Source organism: Gallus gallus, chromosome 13 (genome assembly GCF_016699485.2).
Source record: "Gallus gallus isolate bGalGal1 chromosome 13, bGalGal1.mat.broiler.GRCg7b, whole genome shotgun sequence".
In the NCBI taxonomy this organism is placed as follows: Eukaryota; Metazoa; Chordata; class Aves; order Galliformes; family Phasianidae; genus Gallus; species Gallus gallus.
The window spans coordinates 2,958,194-2,978,009 of NC_052544.1; the positions used below are offsets into that span (position 1 = coordinate 2,958,194).

Sequence of the window (19,816 nt, forward strand, 5' to 3'; positions counted from 1 at the left end):
CTACATGAGCTGAAATTTACTCAGTGTGGGGCTAAGTGAGTTGGGTTCCAAGGAAAGAGGGAGGGGATTTGGAAAGGCCACAGGCAGCGTTGTTGTGTGTGAAATCATGATTTCAACTGCGTGGGCACTCAAGAGTGCACCTGGTAGAATCCCCTAAATACTCACCCTCTCATTGAGAAGTGTAAGTCTAAGCAGTGGTCTTGACACAGACCATGGGTTCCTGCAGTCTTCAACGATGATGGTGTTCATTAGCATTGACATCATCTGAAAGAAAATTCCAACAGTTTGGCCATCAGGAAAAATTAACAAAGCCTTTACTGATCATGCTGAGATTTCCTGGATGGGCGCCGTATCCCAAAAGTCCTCCTCCCAAACCAGGACTTCTCTAACCAGGACTACCAGGTGAAGAAACGAAGAAAGTCAATGTCAAAGCTTAGCTCCAAAGTCATAATTATAGAAGTCAAAACAAATAGGAACAGAAACTTAGAGTTGTGTTTATTTAAGGTACAGATTCACTTATAGGACAGTAATATATGCATGGCCAGTAATCTGTATTTGTTTCAGATTAATCTCAAGGTGCTATTCAAGATCGTGGTTTCCTCATACCCACCTCCTCCTTCTTGAAAGGCATTTGAAGGGAACCTCAATTCTGATGAAGGTAATCCTGATCACAGCAAGGCATCTATAAATCTGCATCAATTACAAGGCAGTTACAAATCCAAGCCTGTGATTTTGGACATTCTACTTCTGTTACTTAACTTACAGAGACCTACAGCAGGCATAAAGCCACTCCATCAACTTTATAAATCACTGAGACCTATCAATCCACACAGCTAAGTTCTTCTGGCACTCAAGCAGAAGATAGATAACTTTGATTGTTGGCTGGCTGTACCCAGAGCCTTTGGCTACCACCACACAGGGTATTCTCCCCTGGGGGCCTCTGCTGGTCTTGCTGTGCATCTACACTGCTGGTGTGTGTAGCCAGGGAGGGTGGGACTTATTTTAGGGATCAGCACAACTTTTGTAAAAATAAATCACAAAATAGCTATAGAATCCATTTAAAGACAAAATCTGCAAAGATATCCTGGAGATACAGTAGTCCCAATTGCCAAAGGCCATAACATATATGAACCTAAAAACATTACTCAAAGATTAAACAGAATGAAAATTTGTAAAATGTCACCAGTAAATAGTTTGACTCACATTTATAAAATATCTACACCCTAAAACCAAACATAGAAGAAGTAGAAAATCATTAAATCCTTTCTTCTAGGCCAATGAGTAGCTATGAGCAGGGTCTCCAGAGAGCTGCCACACTACAAACTCGCCTGTAATAACTGACCAAGGCTAAGTCAAACAGCATGTTTCGCTAAATGAAAAAGATGAATCCTAGCACTACAAATCACCTGCAACAGAGATATCCACAAATTATTTGAGCTTTCAAGTTAGGAACATAAGGTCTGACGAGGGAAAGGCCAATTTTAATCCAGACTCCACCGTTTATACATCAGGCACAATATCTTCCATTACTCGCAGGACAAAACCACCTCTACAGTGCTTTGCAGCTAGTGCAAGCAATCCGAATCTCTCTGTACAAGCACTTTCCAAACATGAACAATAATTACAGCTCTTTATCTGCAGGGTGCTCCAAAAGTAACGTGTCCTATTTATTTCCCCGGAAACTACAACAGATACATAGAGCACAATAACACTATTTGATAGAGCAAATTCTCAGCTACAGAACACTGTTTTTCAACGTAATCACCACCAGCAGCTGTGCACTTTCACCAGCAATGAACAAGAGCCTGCATGCTGCACCTGCAACAATCTGCACCAGCGGAGGTGACCCACTGCTGCTGCCACCACTGCTGTAACGCAGCACCCACCCCTCACTGTGCTCACATCCACTGTTTGTCCTCCATAAATGTACAGCGTGCATCGATGAGTGTCAATGGGTGCAACATTTTCCACACGGAGGAATTCAGTTCCACACCTCTGCTTCATGTGCTGACGCCTTTCTACAAGGCTGCCTCGGTTTAAAGGAACTGCTGGGACCTGTGGCACCAGCTCACTAACACAAAGAAGGCTTAACACCTATCTGTGAATGCTCCAGAATAGTGATTAATGCTTGTCTTGAAGTTACAACAGTTTATTGCTTTCAGAGGTGGACAATTTGCAATCCCACCGTGTTGTGTCTGCAGATGTCTTACATGTCTCACTTCTCACAAGGCTAAAGAGAAGTCCCTTCGGTGTACAGCTCAGCAGTAAGAGATGCAAGACTAAACTGGGGCAATCCTGTCTATTGCATCCAAGGCTGTCAGGAATGCATTACAGCAGAAGCCATCAGCAATTACTGTGTCTAATTCCATTGAGTTGAAGGGCACCAAAATCCACGATAACAGCCTCAAACGTCCTTCTCCTGTTTTCTATGTCTTTCCATCACAACTACTGCTGCTGCTGTTTTGTTTTACTGCGTAGCAAGGTTTCCTGTGCTATTTCTACGTGAGCCTACAGCAAGCTGTTAGTGTTCCAGATCCTTCTTTGTTTTACAGTACTGCTGACACACACCGAAAGAGATTGTGCCCATGAACAAGCACTAGGAGGTCACCCCCGCTGCACAGAACTTATGTCTAAGTGGCGCAGCCCAAACAACCTCATCTGCAAGGCAACAGAGCTAGTCTAGACGAGGCTCATGCTACTTCATAATGAAGCTCTGCCTCAGCAGACAGCTCGTTTACTGGCAGTGCACCAAACTTTTTAACTCTTTCTCAGGCAGAAGTACCAGGCTGCCACTTAACTTCACTAACTCTCCACCCCGTACCTCTCTCGTTTTCACACAGCACAGAACAGCTCCCTCCCACCCTGACAGACGACATCCCCACTATTCTACCTCAGACCTCACGTGGCTGTTATTTGGCGCCGTTCCCGCTAGCTCATGAGAAACAGGGTGTGAGGAAACTTCCAGATACACCGCTCCACCTGTACGGCCAGTTCTGTCGTTCAGGTCACAGAGGAGCTGCAACTCGGCCTGTGAAGGACCTTGCACGTAACTCTCCCTTTATATTTTATTTGCTGACACACACTTAGACAGATTTGTATTTCTGATGCAAGAAGTGGAGAAATGATGAAGGCAACGTTATGGTGATGCAGTGTTGCCCAAGCATTTGAGCAGTGAGATGGAGGCAGCCCCAGGCCAGCGCTGCCCCGCGGCCCTGCTTGCTCCCGGCTGGAGGCAGGCGAGGTGCGGCAGGCCCAGCGCTGTGCTGACACAGGCAGAAAGCAGGGCCTGCGGTGGGCACAGAAGCATTAACAAGGAAGGGGCTGGGGAAGCAGATAATCTATTTTCTATATGGTTCAAACTGGCATCCTTGTCTCTGTTCTCTTATCTTAAATGTAAGGCATCGCTTTATCTGGTTCAATAATGTTTCTCCTGACACATTTGCTCTGTACAAAAGAAACTATTGACAGAAGAGGCAACAGGAAAGAACTGTTCTTCCAATAAATTAATTCTTCAGAGCCTCTTTGCCTTCAGAGCTGCTTTCTCTCAGCAGTGGTGGAGGAAAACGCTGCTCAAGACACCCCTTACTCTGAATTTTCTAAGGAATTTTTCTAAGGAAGCTGGGAAAGAAGCTGCCTCTCCCTTAAAAAGGTTCCTTTGCTGCTTCGTGTATCAGCAGAGCAGAACTAGCACCAGAGCAGGTCCTGCAGCTCACTGCTCTCTCCCATAGGTTGGGATAAATATTCTATTCTAATGCACCTAATCACATTTTTAATGTAAAGAATGCGACATTAAGACCACAGACAGCATTAAGTAGACCTTCACAAAAGGTGATGACCAGGCACTGGGCTGGTGAGAACGCGTTCCATTCAGACCTGAAAAAGACTCCAATTTCATTGTTTAGCTTACAAAACTTGGTAGATTTTATAGCTCTAGCTTCAGGCAGTCTGCTCTTAATTTAGGAGCTGTGATTACTAATTCAAATGTCCTTTAGAGTTCTCAGTTCTTTCATCATCAATTCTTTCCAGATCAATAAATGGATCATCATTTAACTAATAATATTCAGAAGATTTAAATGCTCCAAGATTATTAAATACCTTAAATTTTAATCTGTTGTTTTAAAATATTTATTTTACCAGAAAGCCTAAGTTTCAGATTGATATTTTCCACTTTGAGTCTCTGTTCAAAAAGAACACTTCCAAATGAAATAAGGAAACTAAAGCCTTGTATTCATTTTGAAAGTAAGCACAAGTCAATCATTCCTGAACTAGAAAACACTTCTCACTTGTCAGAAATAGCAAATCAATTGGAATTTGAAAAACGTAAGAGTTTAAGGGCATATAATTCCTATATCTATGTATATGTGTGTGTGTATATGAGTTTAAGTACACATTACTAACTGAAATATCATGACTCAACAACCGAAGCTTAAGAAGCTGCAGGAAAGTCTTAGAATAAGACTGTAAAGGACCCAATTTCGTATCTCAACTGGGTCAGGCCTTTTTGTTTCCCTTTATGAAAACAGCACCCAGGTTTAAATGGTCAAATAAAAAACAATGGAAAAAGAAGGCAGGGCATCTGGGTGATGTACCTCTTGCCAACAACTGGTATATATCTGCAGCTCATGGGCTGAAACATGATTTAAGTGTCTGTATCTTTCGCAGGCTATTCCTACCAGTTATATGCTATATTGTGCAGGGAGGGCCTCTTTTTTATACACCGGTGTTCAGAAGGGATGGAAAAGATGGCAACAGATGTGAAAAAGGGAACGGTTACAGAGCGTGGAACTTGTCATTTCCCTGGATATGTCTTCAGAACTGGCCAAAGGGCTCCAAGTATGGGAGTGCTCACTTGAAGTAGGTCCAAATCATGAGCCAGAAGAAATAATCACGCAATAAGATTGTACTAACTTATGTCAAACCTGACTTTGTATCTGAAAAAGAAACATAAGCACATACTCAGAAAGATACATTTAGGATGGTAGCTTAAGGCTAATGACAAGCACCTGCAATGCGCCCAATAAATTTACTATACCAGAGCCACTGAAAACAGCTTTCTGTTTCTTCACTGTTAAAATAAAACTGGCACAATAACGCAGACCAATAGGGCAAAGCAGACTTCTCAAAACTAAGGCTTGCTTCCAGCAGTTCTGAGTCAGTAGCGAGTGCCTTTCAGGCAGCCACCAGGATCCCAGCAGCTGTTTGCACTGCGCCGGGATGTAATGAGGGCAGAGCTGGAGCACGGGCAGCAGCTGCATCCTGCATACGAGCTGGCCAGACAGAAACACTCTGCCCTATACTCTTCCCTCTAATCTGAGGACATACTCTAACACGACAGTTGCCCCTGAACTGTTGTGTCTAAGTCTAAGATGCTGGGTCCTTTCTTGCCTCTCAGAAGCAGGTCCGTCTACCCTAAGGCAGACCGTGCTCCTGGGTCAGCTGGCATCTTGTTTCCTCCCTGATGGATGCCAGCTGACTGCTGCAAACCCTAAGCGAGGCGATAAGCTTGTGGGACAGAGCAGGTCTGCCCAGCTGATGGGCTGGCTCATTAAATAGTGGGAGCAAAACAGTTAACTGAGACAACACGGAAGGCACCTGATGAATGAAACACCTCCTCTTTCTGCAGGGAGGAGGGGACACGGCTCATTAATTGTTACCTTCCAGAGCACCACTGACTTGTTTCCGTCTGTGCTGAATTTCATGTAAAGCCTCTGCTGAATGTCACATACTCACACGCTGCCTGAAGTGCCAGGTTCTGTATTTGGATATCTGGTGCAGCTGACAGATGTTTACAAACTCATGTATCTGCACAGCTTCTTTCTGCCTATCCATCTGTGCTCCCTCATAGGCAGCAAATTATTCTACCTCAGGCTGGAATAACTTATGACTGTAACATCAACTCTTCGTCTGCATTTTTAGGTGGTATTACCCCGAGATTTTCAGCTACAGACACTGCGGCCGTCATGTGAAATTAACCTGGGCTGTCTATTGAAGAGGCGGCTCTTTCTCAATAAGTGGCCATAACACACAGCATTGCAGCTGTTTTTAAGGATGACGGAGCTGTGATTAATTAGGACTTGGGGAACGCACAACTTATCACATTTGAAACATAAACTACAGGTTGGTTTGGTGTAGGAGACAGCTGAGATCTTTAAAATCCTTATAAAAAATTAATACACGCTCCTCTCTGCTCTTATCAATAAAGAAGAGGAAGCTGGGTTCAGATCTTTGCAAAACAGCCCATGTCAGCTCGGATGATTGCTAGCATTCCTCCCTGCCCGCAGGATAAGGGCCTCTCCCTTCTTGCTCAGCCAGCACTCCTACCTGGAAGGCGGCAGAGGAAGAAGTCGGTGTCCACCACCGGCACCTCTCAACTCATGTCTGCTGCAGAGTATTTTACCCTCCTGGGAGAAGGGAACAGCAGCTTCACCTATACCTGCTGCCTTCCAGCAAGAGTCCCTCTTCAGGACTGTAAACGGCCCTACATCTGCATCTCAGGTCTGCCCCTCAGCTAACAGCAGGGCTGACAGTGTGCAGTTCCTCACACCCAGTCCACTCGTGCCTTCCCTTCCATCAAGTGCTGGGAGTTGGTGCACAAAGGCAGCGCGGGATTTCAGCGCTGCAGAAGGATTTCAGCATAGGAACCGGGCTCTTTCCCTGCAGGATCATTGCTTGTCTGAAATCTTTGTTACAGGAGGGCCTACCAAACGGCCAGTCGGGTGGCAGGGATCCGTGAGGCCCTCCCGGCCCCGCAGCACCACCGCTCACACCTCTCACGCTGCCGCTGCTTGCCACAAGGCAGCCGGGGTCTGCAGGCAGCCGAGCGCGGGCTCCAAGTGTGCGGATGCCTGCCAGCAGCAGAGCCAGGGCACCCCCGCCTCAACAGGAACCAGTAGCAGGGGGAAAAGCAGCACCTGGGCAATTATTTTACCCACACTTACCTCAGTTGAGCACTGATATGGACGCAGTCAGCAGGGACAGGGAGGAGGCTGGGCTTTCAAACCACTCCTTTCAGGAAATCAGGCTTCCAGAAGCCCAGCAGCGTGGCTCTAACCGCTGCTCAAGGATCTTCCATAAAGCAACGCGACTGACTTGATTTGAGCAGCCTCACTGCACGGATCTTAAAAAGGCTAATCAAAGTATTAATTACCGATCGCCTATCGCACTTCAAGCCCCTTCTGTTTTCAAATCGCTCACAAACTGATCCTAATTTCTACTGTGGAACAATTAGAAGTGTTTTTGTTATCCCGGTGAACTGAACTGTAACCAAAGCCATCGTGAATAAACATAAAAGACGGATGATAAAGATGGTAATAAGCACATTGCTACTGCGTCTTGAATAGTCACCGACACTTCTTAGTGAATATCATCTTTCACAACAACAACAAAGGATAAGAGCACAAGGCTATTTCATGCAGTCATCAAAACAAAATGCACTGAATATTATATTTCATACTAAATACATTACCCTGGCAGTTTGACACTCAACATTTCAATAGATATTGCGTCTCTCTCAACATTCTCCCTGAATTTCTGCAGATGGACTTTTAAGTATCAATGGAAGATTACTTTACTTGTCAGACTAAAAAGATTTTAAAGGATGGCTGCACACACTTCATTTTTAATTTTTTTTCTTTTTTAAAGGGAAACGAATCACAGATTCAGAGCCATGGTGACACGCAGAGGTCAGGCGCCTTGGTGCAGTGCTGGCTGCCCATGGTCCCAGCGTGCCCAGCAAAGCAAGGGGAAGATCCACTGCATTCAGCTAAACCACACAATACAGCTCAGCTGAGCTAAGTTAATGGTGCTCCCAAACTTCATCCATCTGTTGTGATTGTTATTGCTTTCTTTTTAAAACTGTGCATGTTCTTGGAGCTATACAAATGCAAGAGAATCTGGGTTTTCAGTGGAAAACACAAACAAGGAAACATGAGGAAAAAAAAAAACACAACCAAAGTTTCCAGAGTTCACAAGCTTGAAAGATCCTGACAACACAAATAGCTCTGAGGATGACAAGGAACCGCAGACAACAGCAATTCATTAGCCTGGGAAAAGCGTGGATTTTGAAGTGCCATCCCAGAACCCCGAAATCATGAATCTGCCAGGGTCATCTGCCCAAAATGAACGCGTTGGAGCAAGCGGCTGCCAAGCAGTGGACCACTCTCGTGCCCTCAGCAATTAAGCATCCTTGTAAACCATGGCTGTTCTAGAATTTTACATTTGATGCTTTTAAATGGAGGAAGGGGGGGGGCGTTTGTTCACCGAGAGGGAGTTTCATTACTCACATAGCAAATCTGCCAGTAGCAGCTCATGGAATGGATTGTTACCTTTCCCTATCCATTTTGTAAAGATATTGCTTTCTTTCCAGACTGCGAGCATCACTTCTAACTGGATTTTGAATTATAATGTGAACTTTACAAAATTATTGGTGCTATTCATATCGCTAGTTAGATTCTACGGAGCGGCAATATTTTTTGCCCTTCCCCTAACCAGCACCTCTCAGTGTTTTATATAAAAGCACCGCGGCCAGCAGAAATCGAACATTTCCAAGTAATGTAAAGTATTACATTGCGCCCGGCAAACAAGGAATAAAACATTTTTTATACTTCAACTTATTCGCTTTTTGAGAATATTTATGCAGCGCGGGAGGCAGGGGCTTATTGAGAAATACAGCCCGTCCCTCTTTAATTGAAACATTTATGCTTTTTGTTCCGCTAACAAAAAGCAACCAGCAGCAATAACGCAAGATAAATACACAAGAAACTTATAGATATGATTGTAAAACAACATCGCCCTAATGCTTCCATTTAATTACCTTGAAATGTATTCTATTTAATATTCATTACTCAAAAGCCAATTTAAAAGAGAAAGAGGTGAAGGGACTTATTCAGAAAGACGGACTGTCATTCACTGCAATAGTTATCTAATATACAGAAGTTAATAAAGCAGATTAATCTACAAGTCCCTTTAAGCCATCACTGAGTTTAGAACAACTGCCTCTTTGACCCTTAACCCTCCCGCTGTGCACCAGTAGCAGGTGCCAGCTGCACTGAAATGATGGCTGCCGTGCAGCGCAAAGTCTTTTCTTACTTTGCTTCTGACCAGCAGCTGACCCTGTAGGAACGATTGTTTCATGTGCTGGCCTAAAGGCTACATAAACCAGTAACTGATAAACAAAAGCATACATACACCAGCTGCCTAGCCCGAGGGTGCACATCCAACACTGACACCTCTAGCACTTTGTGCTGCGAGCCCAACCGCGGCTTTTTGTTTCCACGCATGAATTCTGTACAATACTTGTTACTCCGTGGCCCTCAACTTCTCTCTGTCCCCAAAACTGTTTGTGTAAGCTGTGGCACAGCTTGGGTGATTAAGAGGAGATTCCCAATTTGATTTAGCGCCATTATTAAGAGCGTGAAATCTTCAGATACATCGGTAATGATGATGCATTTTAACATTAAAAGTCTTACAATCAAATTACTCAATTCACATGACAGCGAATCACAACAGGGCTTTAAACAAAGCAGGATCAGAAAAGACTCTGGGCTCATTAATACTGCTTGATGCCTTTGCTGACAGCGCTCACGCGGTGAAAGCGGTGTGCTTAGCAGTATTCTGCAGACCGAGCCCGCTGCTGCCCTTACACACGTGCAGAGGAACCGTGTGTGTGAGAGCAGGACTCGTATTTTTCATTAAGATGAGGTGGCTCTGACATGCTGATTTTGCTGATACAAATTACGCAACCACAAAAACAATCAGAGTAATGATTAAATGCGGTTATGTACATGGGAGACTACTAGTGCAAATGTTAACGTATTTAAATGGGTTCCCTTCATTAAAAAAATTATATATGATATTAAACCATCAATCAAGTCGAAACACTAGAGTCTAAACGCATTGTCACTGGTTAAAATAAATGACTTTGAGACTGAATTTTGGCTCACTCAATATGGTGCCTTTTCTGTTGCTTAGCCACCCAAGTCTCTGCTGGCTTGGGCTACAGCTGGTACATCTCCATCGCTTTCAATTAATAAAGAAAGTTATGATAGCATTGGATAACATTTCTGAATTGTGCTACGGGGTTGAAAACAGATGTCCCACTGAAAATGCCTCTCACTGTCGTATCAAAGCGCTCCAGCCTGCACAAGCTGAGCACTCCGCTCCTGATTCAGCAGAGCCTCTGAGCACATTTCATTTTAAGCACAGGAACGGCTGCACCTGTGGGTCTGGCTGCTCTGAAAATGAAGCATGTGCTCCAACACGTGGCTTCAGGTGCTCGCTACTCAGAGCCCTGCACAGCTGACCTCTGTCAGCACAACCCAGATTTCCTTCTGTGATGTGCTCACACACAAGTGCTTCTGTATGGGTTTTTCTGCAGGAGGCATAAACGCACCTCCTCTTGGTCTTTTTATTTCAATTACTGTGCATAGCTCTGCGCTGGCCGAATTTGGCACTGAGGTCTATCTGAAAAACACAAACATCACCAATTTTACTACATAAAGGGGAAAAAAAAGAAAAAGGAAGGTGGCACTTGATAGTACGTTTTTACTCCAGTAATAACATGATTTTTCACTGCAACTGCCATTTTACTTTCTGGTTTACGACTGCTACGCAGAGCTGCCGCGCTGCTTCACGCTGTGCACCTCTATCACTTGCAGGAGTTGGACGTCACTGGCAGCTCTCAGCAGCCTGTTGAGGTTTCACCCGTGAGCACAGAGCAGCACATCCCCCTATTACTGCCCCGCTGCCTGCCTCATCCTTTCCACATCCCTGCCCCTGTTCCTTTGCTGCAGCCCTCCTCACCCACAGCCGACAAGCTGAACGCCGCCCTGCTGCACACTGGGTCTTGGCACAGGCACCGTGCAGATCTAATCCAAACAACTGTTCTACGTTTGAACGCAGCAAAGAAAAAAAGTCCACGGGCTTATCTGCAAGCTTCTGCCGAAAATGATGCACAGAATGCGACCAATGTGCAGCACGCTGTCCCATTCCTTCCCATGTGCATAAAGCCAGGAAAGGAAGGGATCACCAAAACTGTGTTTCTGTGGAACCAATCCGCCCTTCCACACCCAGCACAGGCGTAACCTAAAGATGGCTGTGCAAACAGGGCTACGTGCCCACAATCTTGGCTCTGAGGGATGCTTGTCAGAACTATGGGTGAAAGATCCTAGAAAACAGATTGGTTTTTGGAAAGAACTAACACAAACAGCACTTTTCCCTGCCAAAACTGAACGAACAGCCTAATGTGTACAGCTCTACGAGATGAGCACTAAAGACAGAGGGAACATCTTGAAACCCTCACAATTACACTTTCATTCATAAAGTGGAGAAACATCGTCTTCAGCTGGTTTAGATGACATTGGAAAGTTGCTCCTTAAATAACAGCAAGTGACAGTAGGGGCCTTATAAAATTATTTATTAACATGCTTAAAGCACAACCCAACGTAGCAGCAATAGCTGAATGTAACACATTTCTATCCATGCATCTCAGGTTACTTGACACATGTAAGTTCAGTTCAACTGTGACACACAGACACAAGGCTGTTGTGTGCAGATGAGACTCAGACTGAGCAGCTTGCCCTGGGAATGAAGCAAAAAGTAAAGCCAAAGCCAAGAGCTGCTGTTAGGCTTTAAAAGGACGCTGGTCCTTACACCTAAACATGAAGTTGTTTTGCTCCTGGTTTCTACTGCTCCTGTCTTTGTACAGTCATACCTACTTACTAAAAAAAACACCCAGAGTTGCTATGGGACGTTCCTAAGCAAACAAAATATGAATTAATAGGCTTTAATTATGTAACTCCACTACCCTAGAGGCTGAAGATGAGTGCCTTGGTCACAGACAACCACCTATTTACCGAACTGTATTCTGATGCCTCATCTAATAGCGAACAAGTGCTTAGCTGTAAAGCTTCTAAGCCAAGCTCTGAAAGAACACCGGTGCCACGTCAGGTACTGCTGAGACATAGTAGGTGCCCACAGGTTCTGGGAGCCCCAGCTCGCTGCCCCCAGCACCCACTGCCATCAGCTCCTCCTGCAACCCCGCACCAAGCAGAGGCCCCAGCCTGTCCTGCTGCAGAGAAGGATGCTTGCTCCGCACTGGCACAATGCTGCAGCAGCTCCCGTGGTCCCAATGCTGGCGCCGTGGCCACAGGGCTCCGTGCCTGCCCCAGAGAATGATTCCCAGGGCCTGCTTTGAGGAGAGCTCGAAGATCTCTGCTTCTTTCAAGGAGGAAAGCAGTGCGGTTGAGCCATGCTGCAGCCCTGCAGCTGACGGGACGAGCCGGGGCGGCCGCTCCTCCAGTGCTGCAGGAGATTTTAATTATCCAACTACTGCCAGAGATCCAACTTGGAAAAAAAAGTGTTCTAACTAGTAAATAATTGCAGTTATCATTGCATCAGTTTAGTTTAAAGAGCTGACAAACCTCTCTAAACTCAACGCACAATTAGTCATTAGGGTCTAGTTTTTCAGCACTGTTAAGCAATTTGTAACCCATTGCTTTTAATAGGGTTATGCATTACTTAACCGACACAGATGTCTTGAAAACCGAAACCGCTGGTTACGAAGCAGCAACCTTGTTCGTGAGCTGCCAAGGTAGTCAGATCATCTCTAAAACCAGTGTTTAATGGCCAGCCGATGAATAATCAATGTCTCACTTTTCATCCGAGTGTGAAAATGAGAATAATCTAATACATCGCCCCTCTGGTAAAACGCGAGGCCCTGGGTTCCGTTTCTATTCAGGGCTGATTTATAACCCAATGGAAACCTGATGTAAACATATGATCAATGAGCCCCATCATTGCTGATAATAACCCCCAACCGGCCCACTCCCTCATCTCAAAAGCCATCCCTTTAGGCTATTAGTTTCGTCCAGCTAATCCTCTCTACTATTTCTGCCTGCTGCTTTTACCTCGGCCATCCGTTCAGTCCGGCAGACTCAGAAGTAATTTTATACGCAGCAGAGAGCGGGTGGAATTGATTTTTCACTCAGTGCTCGGTTCCCATCTGAATAATTATCAATTTTACTGCCTCATAAAGGGAAGAGTCAAAATTTCAAATCAATTCAAAAGAGCTTCTGAGACTACAGAAACTGTGCACGAGAATAAAGGTCAAAGTTGTCAGTGACCTCGGGAGATGATGTCAGATATGAGTACACTGAGCAGTTGACATCAGAGGCACTCAATATGATATGACTAGTGCTAATGCAAATCATATTTATGCTGACTACTGGAGACCGGCCATTAATATTTAAAAGAGTTTGTGAAAGCCTGCATTCAAAATAAATATAACGTATTCCACAGAATCTGAAGTTAATAAAGACAGATCACCGCCTGGTCATATGCTGTGAAGTGAAAGATTACTGTGTATTAACAGACAAGGTACTGCATTAAGATTGCCACAAATGCAGACAAGCCCAGAGCCTGGGCTGCCGTTCTGTCCTTTAAGCTGGAATTGTGGCACGCGCAGTGCTGAGTAATTTGACATATCCAAATGCTGACTTCATTGCTGGCTCCTATGACACCCCTACTCAGCAAGTAAAACACGAGCATGTGTAAGGCGACAAGGGAATCACCATATTTTGATAATGATGTCAATAATAAACATCATTAATATTCCCCCAACTTGCAATATAATGCCAAGGATGTACTGGTTACTTTTCACCTTCAATTAAGACCAGAAAACAAATGCAACAAGAACTACGTGATGATGGCGACCACATGCCAGCTTCTATCAAAATGACAGCATATCTATTAGGGCAACACAATGATGACCACAGACATTTGCTTTTCGTTAATAACTTCCCTATTTGCTAAAAGCCTCCAGACCTGTGAAACATGGCTCCTGCAACAGCAGCTTTGCAACTGCACGAGGAATCCACTGCATCTGGTAAATGCACATCTTCAAGAGCTGAATGAGATTTCAAGGGAACGTGGCACGGAGCAAATGGGGAGATACACAGCTAAGAACATCCTCACCTTCTCTTAATGCACTCAGGCTATGGGGAACTGGACTGAGGTGGGAAGGGGAAATCTTTCCTGAGCGCTGCAGCAATCGCTTCCTTTCCACAAGTGTGGGATTTAATTTCCATTGTATTCACCTTTAACTGAAAAATCCATGACTCACCTACTGTGAAATAAAGCATTTGCACTCAGGAGTATACAGCTGCTCAATTTAACATTTCATTACGGAAGTGTGTGGCTGAGTGCTCCTACAGCACTTTCAGAGAACTTTCCTCACCATTTTTTAAAGATAGAAATGCAATGATTACCTTAACACACCTCATTTTAGGAACAAAAACGGAACACAAAGTTTTAAGATACTGTACAGCCAAGCATCTATGCTTTCCAGTATGACAGAAAATATCTTCAGCCTTTGGTTGTCATGAGAACACAGCTGAAGCTGCCCTGGGTTGCATGCCAGCCTAGGGAGATTTGTTCTGCTGCTGAATCGCCAATGCTACCCTGGCGTGCAGTAACAAAGGGTTCAGAAATCAGGAATATTCCAAAATGTGATAATACCCCATAGAAAAATCGGACAGTTCACCTGCTATAGCACTTCCAGGTTATGCTGCATGAAATTAAACCATCTTTGTCCATCCTGTGAAGTTTCTCTATGTCTCAGAGCCTTCTTGCTCTCTTTAACTATGTGCTTGAGGAGGTATGTGACAATGTAGTCTCAACTGGCACAACAGCTGGGAGAGATGATTGTATCTGTGTAAAAAATGAAATGGTTTTGAACTTTCTTCCATGAAATAACAAACAATTGCATTTTATAGTACTCAGAGAGCTCAAATTCAAAAATCTATTTGGCGTTAGCCTAAACGATACACTATCATGCCTGGCTTTGGTATATGAGATCAGTTTTGAACGTTACTTTTAACAACACATGGTATGAAACCTTCTCCATATTAAACGTTTTTGGCTTCTGAAACCTAACATTCTGTTTGGATTCACTTACTGAAGACCTGAGGTTCAATCAGCAGAGCTGCTCTCTGGCTTCTCCTCAAGCAGCACAGTGTTCCTCTGCCCCCAAGAGCTTACAGTCAAGGTCAGGTGGGACACAACGGACAGAGGCGACACCACGTAGTGACAGGATGACCACGGAGCAGCGAAGTGGTCACTCCAATTAACAATTAGCAATTCGAGGAGATTAAAACAGATTACACCAGGCTTTCAGCAACGCCTCTGCAGTGACCAACCAACAGTTCAAAAATGTCCCTAGCACAGAAAGTCACGACAGCAAGGACACTGCTGAAAAGCAGAAGCAAAAGCCACTTCATACCATTACTCAATGTTTCTATAAGTAAGGGAGATTAAGTGCATAAACCTATTTGCAGAGTAAATATGTCTGCCTGATTTATGTAAGTTATTTTGTTGCTAGGTGTTGCCTGCTGTGCTGCTGCTGCGAAAGAGGATTGTGTTCACTTTTGTGCCTCAGCATGGTGATAGCAGCCTGCTGGTCCTTCTTTCTCAAGTGCTCTCCTGGTCCTCCTCCTGAAGATAGAGGTGAGCCCTTTCCCCCTTCCCAGCTGCTGTCTCCTCCTGGCTTGACACCTGAGATGCTCCTTGGCTCCAGACCAGTGGCTGGGACTTCCACATAGAGAGCTGTGCTGTCCCCAGCTCCAGTGCTGCAGTCCTGGGCAGAGCCACATTATTAAACCACTGCCAGTCCTCATCATGCCACCACCAGCTGAAGCTCCCTGTGTGCACACGGCGCTTTAACGTGCTGGGCGCAAGGTTTAGCCAGAGCTGATAACCTTACCAGTGCAAATACCAAATCCAAGAGAGTGGAGCATTTAGGCCCCCATTCAGCTCCTACCGACTTCAGCTAGAACTTGTCCAGGCCTTTTATAGTTCACAGCATTTATTTTAGATGGGCCACCGGAGTAAGAGATGTGTGGGGGTTGCAAGAGGAATTAAACTGTTAAAATGCTCATTCTGAGGGAAAAGGGATTAGAAGGATCCAATTAAATGTACCTTGAATTCTTTAAACTATGCTCATTTGGAGGCCTGCCAACCTTGCAGCGTTCATTTAAACACATCCCTCTGGACACCCAAGTATTTTGATCTGTGCATGCTTAACTCCTTAAGCTCTGTGCTGGCACTATTAACTCTTTGCCATCTGTAAACTAACTGCATTTTGCTAGGATTATTTTGAAATAAATATTGAAGAAACATTTGCTGGCAAAGAAGCTCTCACTAAAGGTCTCCTAAGACTTGATCCTCCAAAGCTACCAGCTGACCTAGCAGCAGGAGCTGAAATCTGTCAAACAGCTCAAAGGAACAAGCTCCAGAGTGCCCATTGGTCTCCATTGGCCCGGTGGGCTTACTAGGACCTAACTCAATAGAGCAGGATCTGAAAAGTGCTGCCCACACAAAGCTGAGTTCAAAGTTAAGAGTCTTGCCAAAGTAAAGACTGGAACCTGGCACTCACCGTGTTCTGAACCAAAACGGTCCTGCATATAAACTAGAAATGCAATTCATGGTGGAATTGAATCACCATCAATAACAACAAGTGAGAGACTTGAAAATACATATTTCATAGGAGGGCTCTGCTGTATTTCTAAAGCAGTGCTTAACTCTATTTCTTTTTAAATTGAATAATACAAAGTAAATCACTATCATCAGTTTACAAAACAGCAGTAGTTCTAAACATGCTGATACTGTACAAGCAGATATTTTACATTCGACAGTAAGTGATTTTAGCAGGACAGCAGACAGGTCTATGCTATCATTTGCTCATGAGAATCTGATATGAGTGTTAAGAGCTACTTAAATTTGCCCATAACTATATATCAAATATGCTTCCCTATGCTCATTTTTCCTTTTGATTGCAAGGATATAAGAGAAAGGGAGCATCAAGCAAACTCCCTTGAATGACTCTTCTGGGCATGTGGAACCTCGTGCTGGAGCAGAAGAGCGCTCTCACTAAATCTTAGTGAGACAAGCAAGGCAACCAAATAAATAGAACAAACAAGAGCAACAAGGAGCTACCAATTCCAGGCGATGGTCAGAAGCAATGATGGAGAAGACAACATAAGGACAGAATAATGAAAGACACCGAGGTAAAAGCTTGGGATAATCAGGAAGAAATGCAGACAAACCACATTTCTCATTTCTGGTCAACTCAGCTCTACTGTCTGTGAACTCATCATTTGGAATGGGAAGCAAGCACATGGTGGTTACAGCACATGGCTACAGCCATACAACACACGTGGTTACAGCACATGGCTACAGCCAGAACCAGCCCCATGTGTGCAGCTGGGGTCCAGCAGCAGTTCAGCAGCCGTGGTAGGCAAAACCAAATGCGAGTTAGCTTGCTGATAGGCAGGTGCCTGTGCTGGGGAGGAGACAGGGATGACAACTCTGCTGTCAGTCACCATCTCATCACAGAGAAAGCGAACAAAGCAAGCAAGCAACTTTTGGTGTAAACAGTATGACCACAGCATGCTGAAGGGGAATTATTTCTGAACAGTTTAATGACATTATCAAATCTCTGCAAATTAGAAGATTTTGTTTTGTTTTTCACATAAACGTAAGGAGAGGGAGTTAAGTGATGTTTTCCCCATCCATCAATTGCTTACAGTTCAATACTGGCATTATTTGCCTTTGAGACTAAACCTAGAAAGTAAATGGATTTAGCAATTTAACATCTAAATTAGGCAGCAGGACAGAAAAAATGTTTTGCTTTTTTCCTCAATGAATAGCACACTACACTATTAATCATAGAAGAATTAGAAAAGCTTTGCAGAGATTAGTGACAGTATGCCAGGAGGACTACATTAAAAGGCTCTGATCCACTGAGTCAGCTGTGAAAAAGCCAGGTAAACACTTTAGAAGAGAACTATTGGAGTGTTTATCCTTGCAATAAAAGCTTAGATGAGGGCTTCCATTACAGCTGATTTACAGCTAGAGCCCTCCAAAGGAATACATATTCCTTCACAGTATTTATGAAGTGTGGAATCAAGCAAGGTATTTACTCAGAAACGAAATGAACACTCCTCAGAAATAAGGATTTGGGGAATGTTTATCCTACAGTTGACAACAATGAGAATCTCAAAGCTTTCACATATGTAAAGGGAATAGAGAAAAAGGCAGATATTTTTTTCTGCTGTCAAACAGAGAAGATCTCCCAGTATTTGATTTTTAAAACAAAAAGCCTACTATTTTTGTTTTTATAAACATTTCTGCAAATGACTGATATGTTCTAATCAGCTTAGAATACAATTACCTCCCTGATGATTTATAGCCCTGAGCCCTACTATTCTGACAACGTTCATATGCCACTGATGTAAGAGGCAATACTTGGATAGACTTACTTGCCTATTTGCTAAGAGCAGGAATGATGCATGTGATCAACTAACGCCTAAGAAATACATTTGTATTTCACAAATGGAAATGCTCCAAACACCAAGATTTTAGAAGGGATAAAAGATTGAGAAGAATGAATCTTAAGAAAGTGCAGAGGTAACTAACTATGAGGTGACACCAAAATGCTAAGAGCTACAAACTCACTAAAGAGAGTCCACGTGGACATGGCACTGTGAGAGTGAGGGAAAGCTGTGCACTGCTTAAGTAAAACTTCTGGAATACAAATGAGGAATTGAATGGCCTACATCAGTGCCAATTTTTGAAATGTTCAGTGTTAAGAAGCATGATACTGAGGAAGAACAATCCCTTCATCACGCCAACACAACAAGTAAAACAAGAAGCATTTTCTAGCTGACTAATTATGGTAAGTTATAATTACTTCTAACATGTAAGAAACGTTCACAGAGATGAAGGGCTGCATAGGCATCTAGGTGGAATGAAGAACTGTTTGAGAAAACCAGAGAACACAAGTGGAAAATCCAGGAGAAACACGGTGGGATCCTAAAGGTGGTGGCAGGAACAAGTAGGACCAGCCCTGCAGTCCAAGCTCCTGCTCACAACAGGGCCAAGATAAGACAGGTTCCTCCAGGCCTTGTTTGATACCTGGGGATATCTTCAAGGACTGAGGCTCTACATCCTCTATAGGCAACATGGAAACTGCCAGGCAGACCTGGCACGTCTCAAAGACTGAAAAATGACTTTGAAGGAATCAGAGTGAAGAAAGAAAAAAGAATGAACACAAAGAATGATGGACTGTACAGAGCTTCAGTGAAGTTTAAAACCCCCCACAAGCCTAAATACTTTTAGTCCTGCAATTTGTATGTATTTTAGGTGCTTCCAGGAGAAAGGAGCACACTGGCTAAGCTATGTATGGTTTACAAAAGGTGAGTTAAATTTTTTGTTGATACTTTTTTTCAGAAAAGAAAACATTCCTAAAAGTCATTCCTCATGATTCAACTCCCAGATACCTACAGCACAACACTTTACAACCACAACTGAAAACAGACACTTCTCTTACTCTTCCTGTCTGCCTCGAGAGGGAGATCAACACTTTTTGAGAGGAGAAAGCAAACGTAACACATGAAGGCTGAAGCTTACATAGCTTTTAAATTTTCTTCTCTTTTACATGAATTCAAATTGGATTTCAAAGAGATGGTTAAAGTAAACTTGGTATGGTAGTGAATTATTAAAATGAATATATCCAATATCTCAAATGGAAGAGATGTGGTGTGGAGCAATAACGGGGATGAGGAACACGGCGTGCTAAACTGGTAGTTGTCCGTCAAACAAACACTGAGTACAACACATCCATTTGCAAACAATCAACAGGCAGCCTCGCAGCAGAACCAGCCTATAGGCATAAACTGCTGTACCATCATTACAGGTGACAAAGCACTCAAAATATCTGGGCGAAGATGGATTTCAGCATTATATAATAAAGTGACCTGAA

General features: G+C 43.8%; 1 protein-coding gene across 1 annotated transcript in view; it reads right to left on the minus strand.

Annotated features, from left to right (window-relative positions):
* The window catches only part of RANBP17 (RAN binding protein 17), a 149,991-nt gene that overhangs the window by 7,142 nt on the left and 123,033 nt on the right, over positions 1 to 19,816 (minus strand). The window contains 2 exon segments of the mRNA XM_046900429.1: positions 166 to 264; positions 14,540 to 14,706. Of these exon segments, the coding sequence (XP_046756385.1) occupies positions 166 to 264; positions 14,540 to 14,706 (266 nt within the window).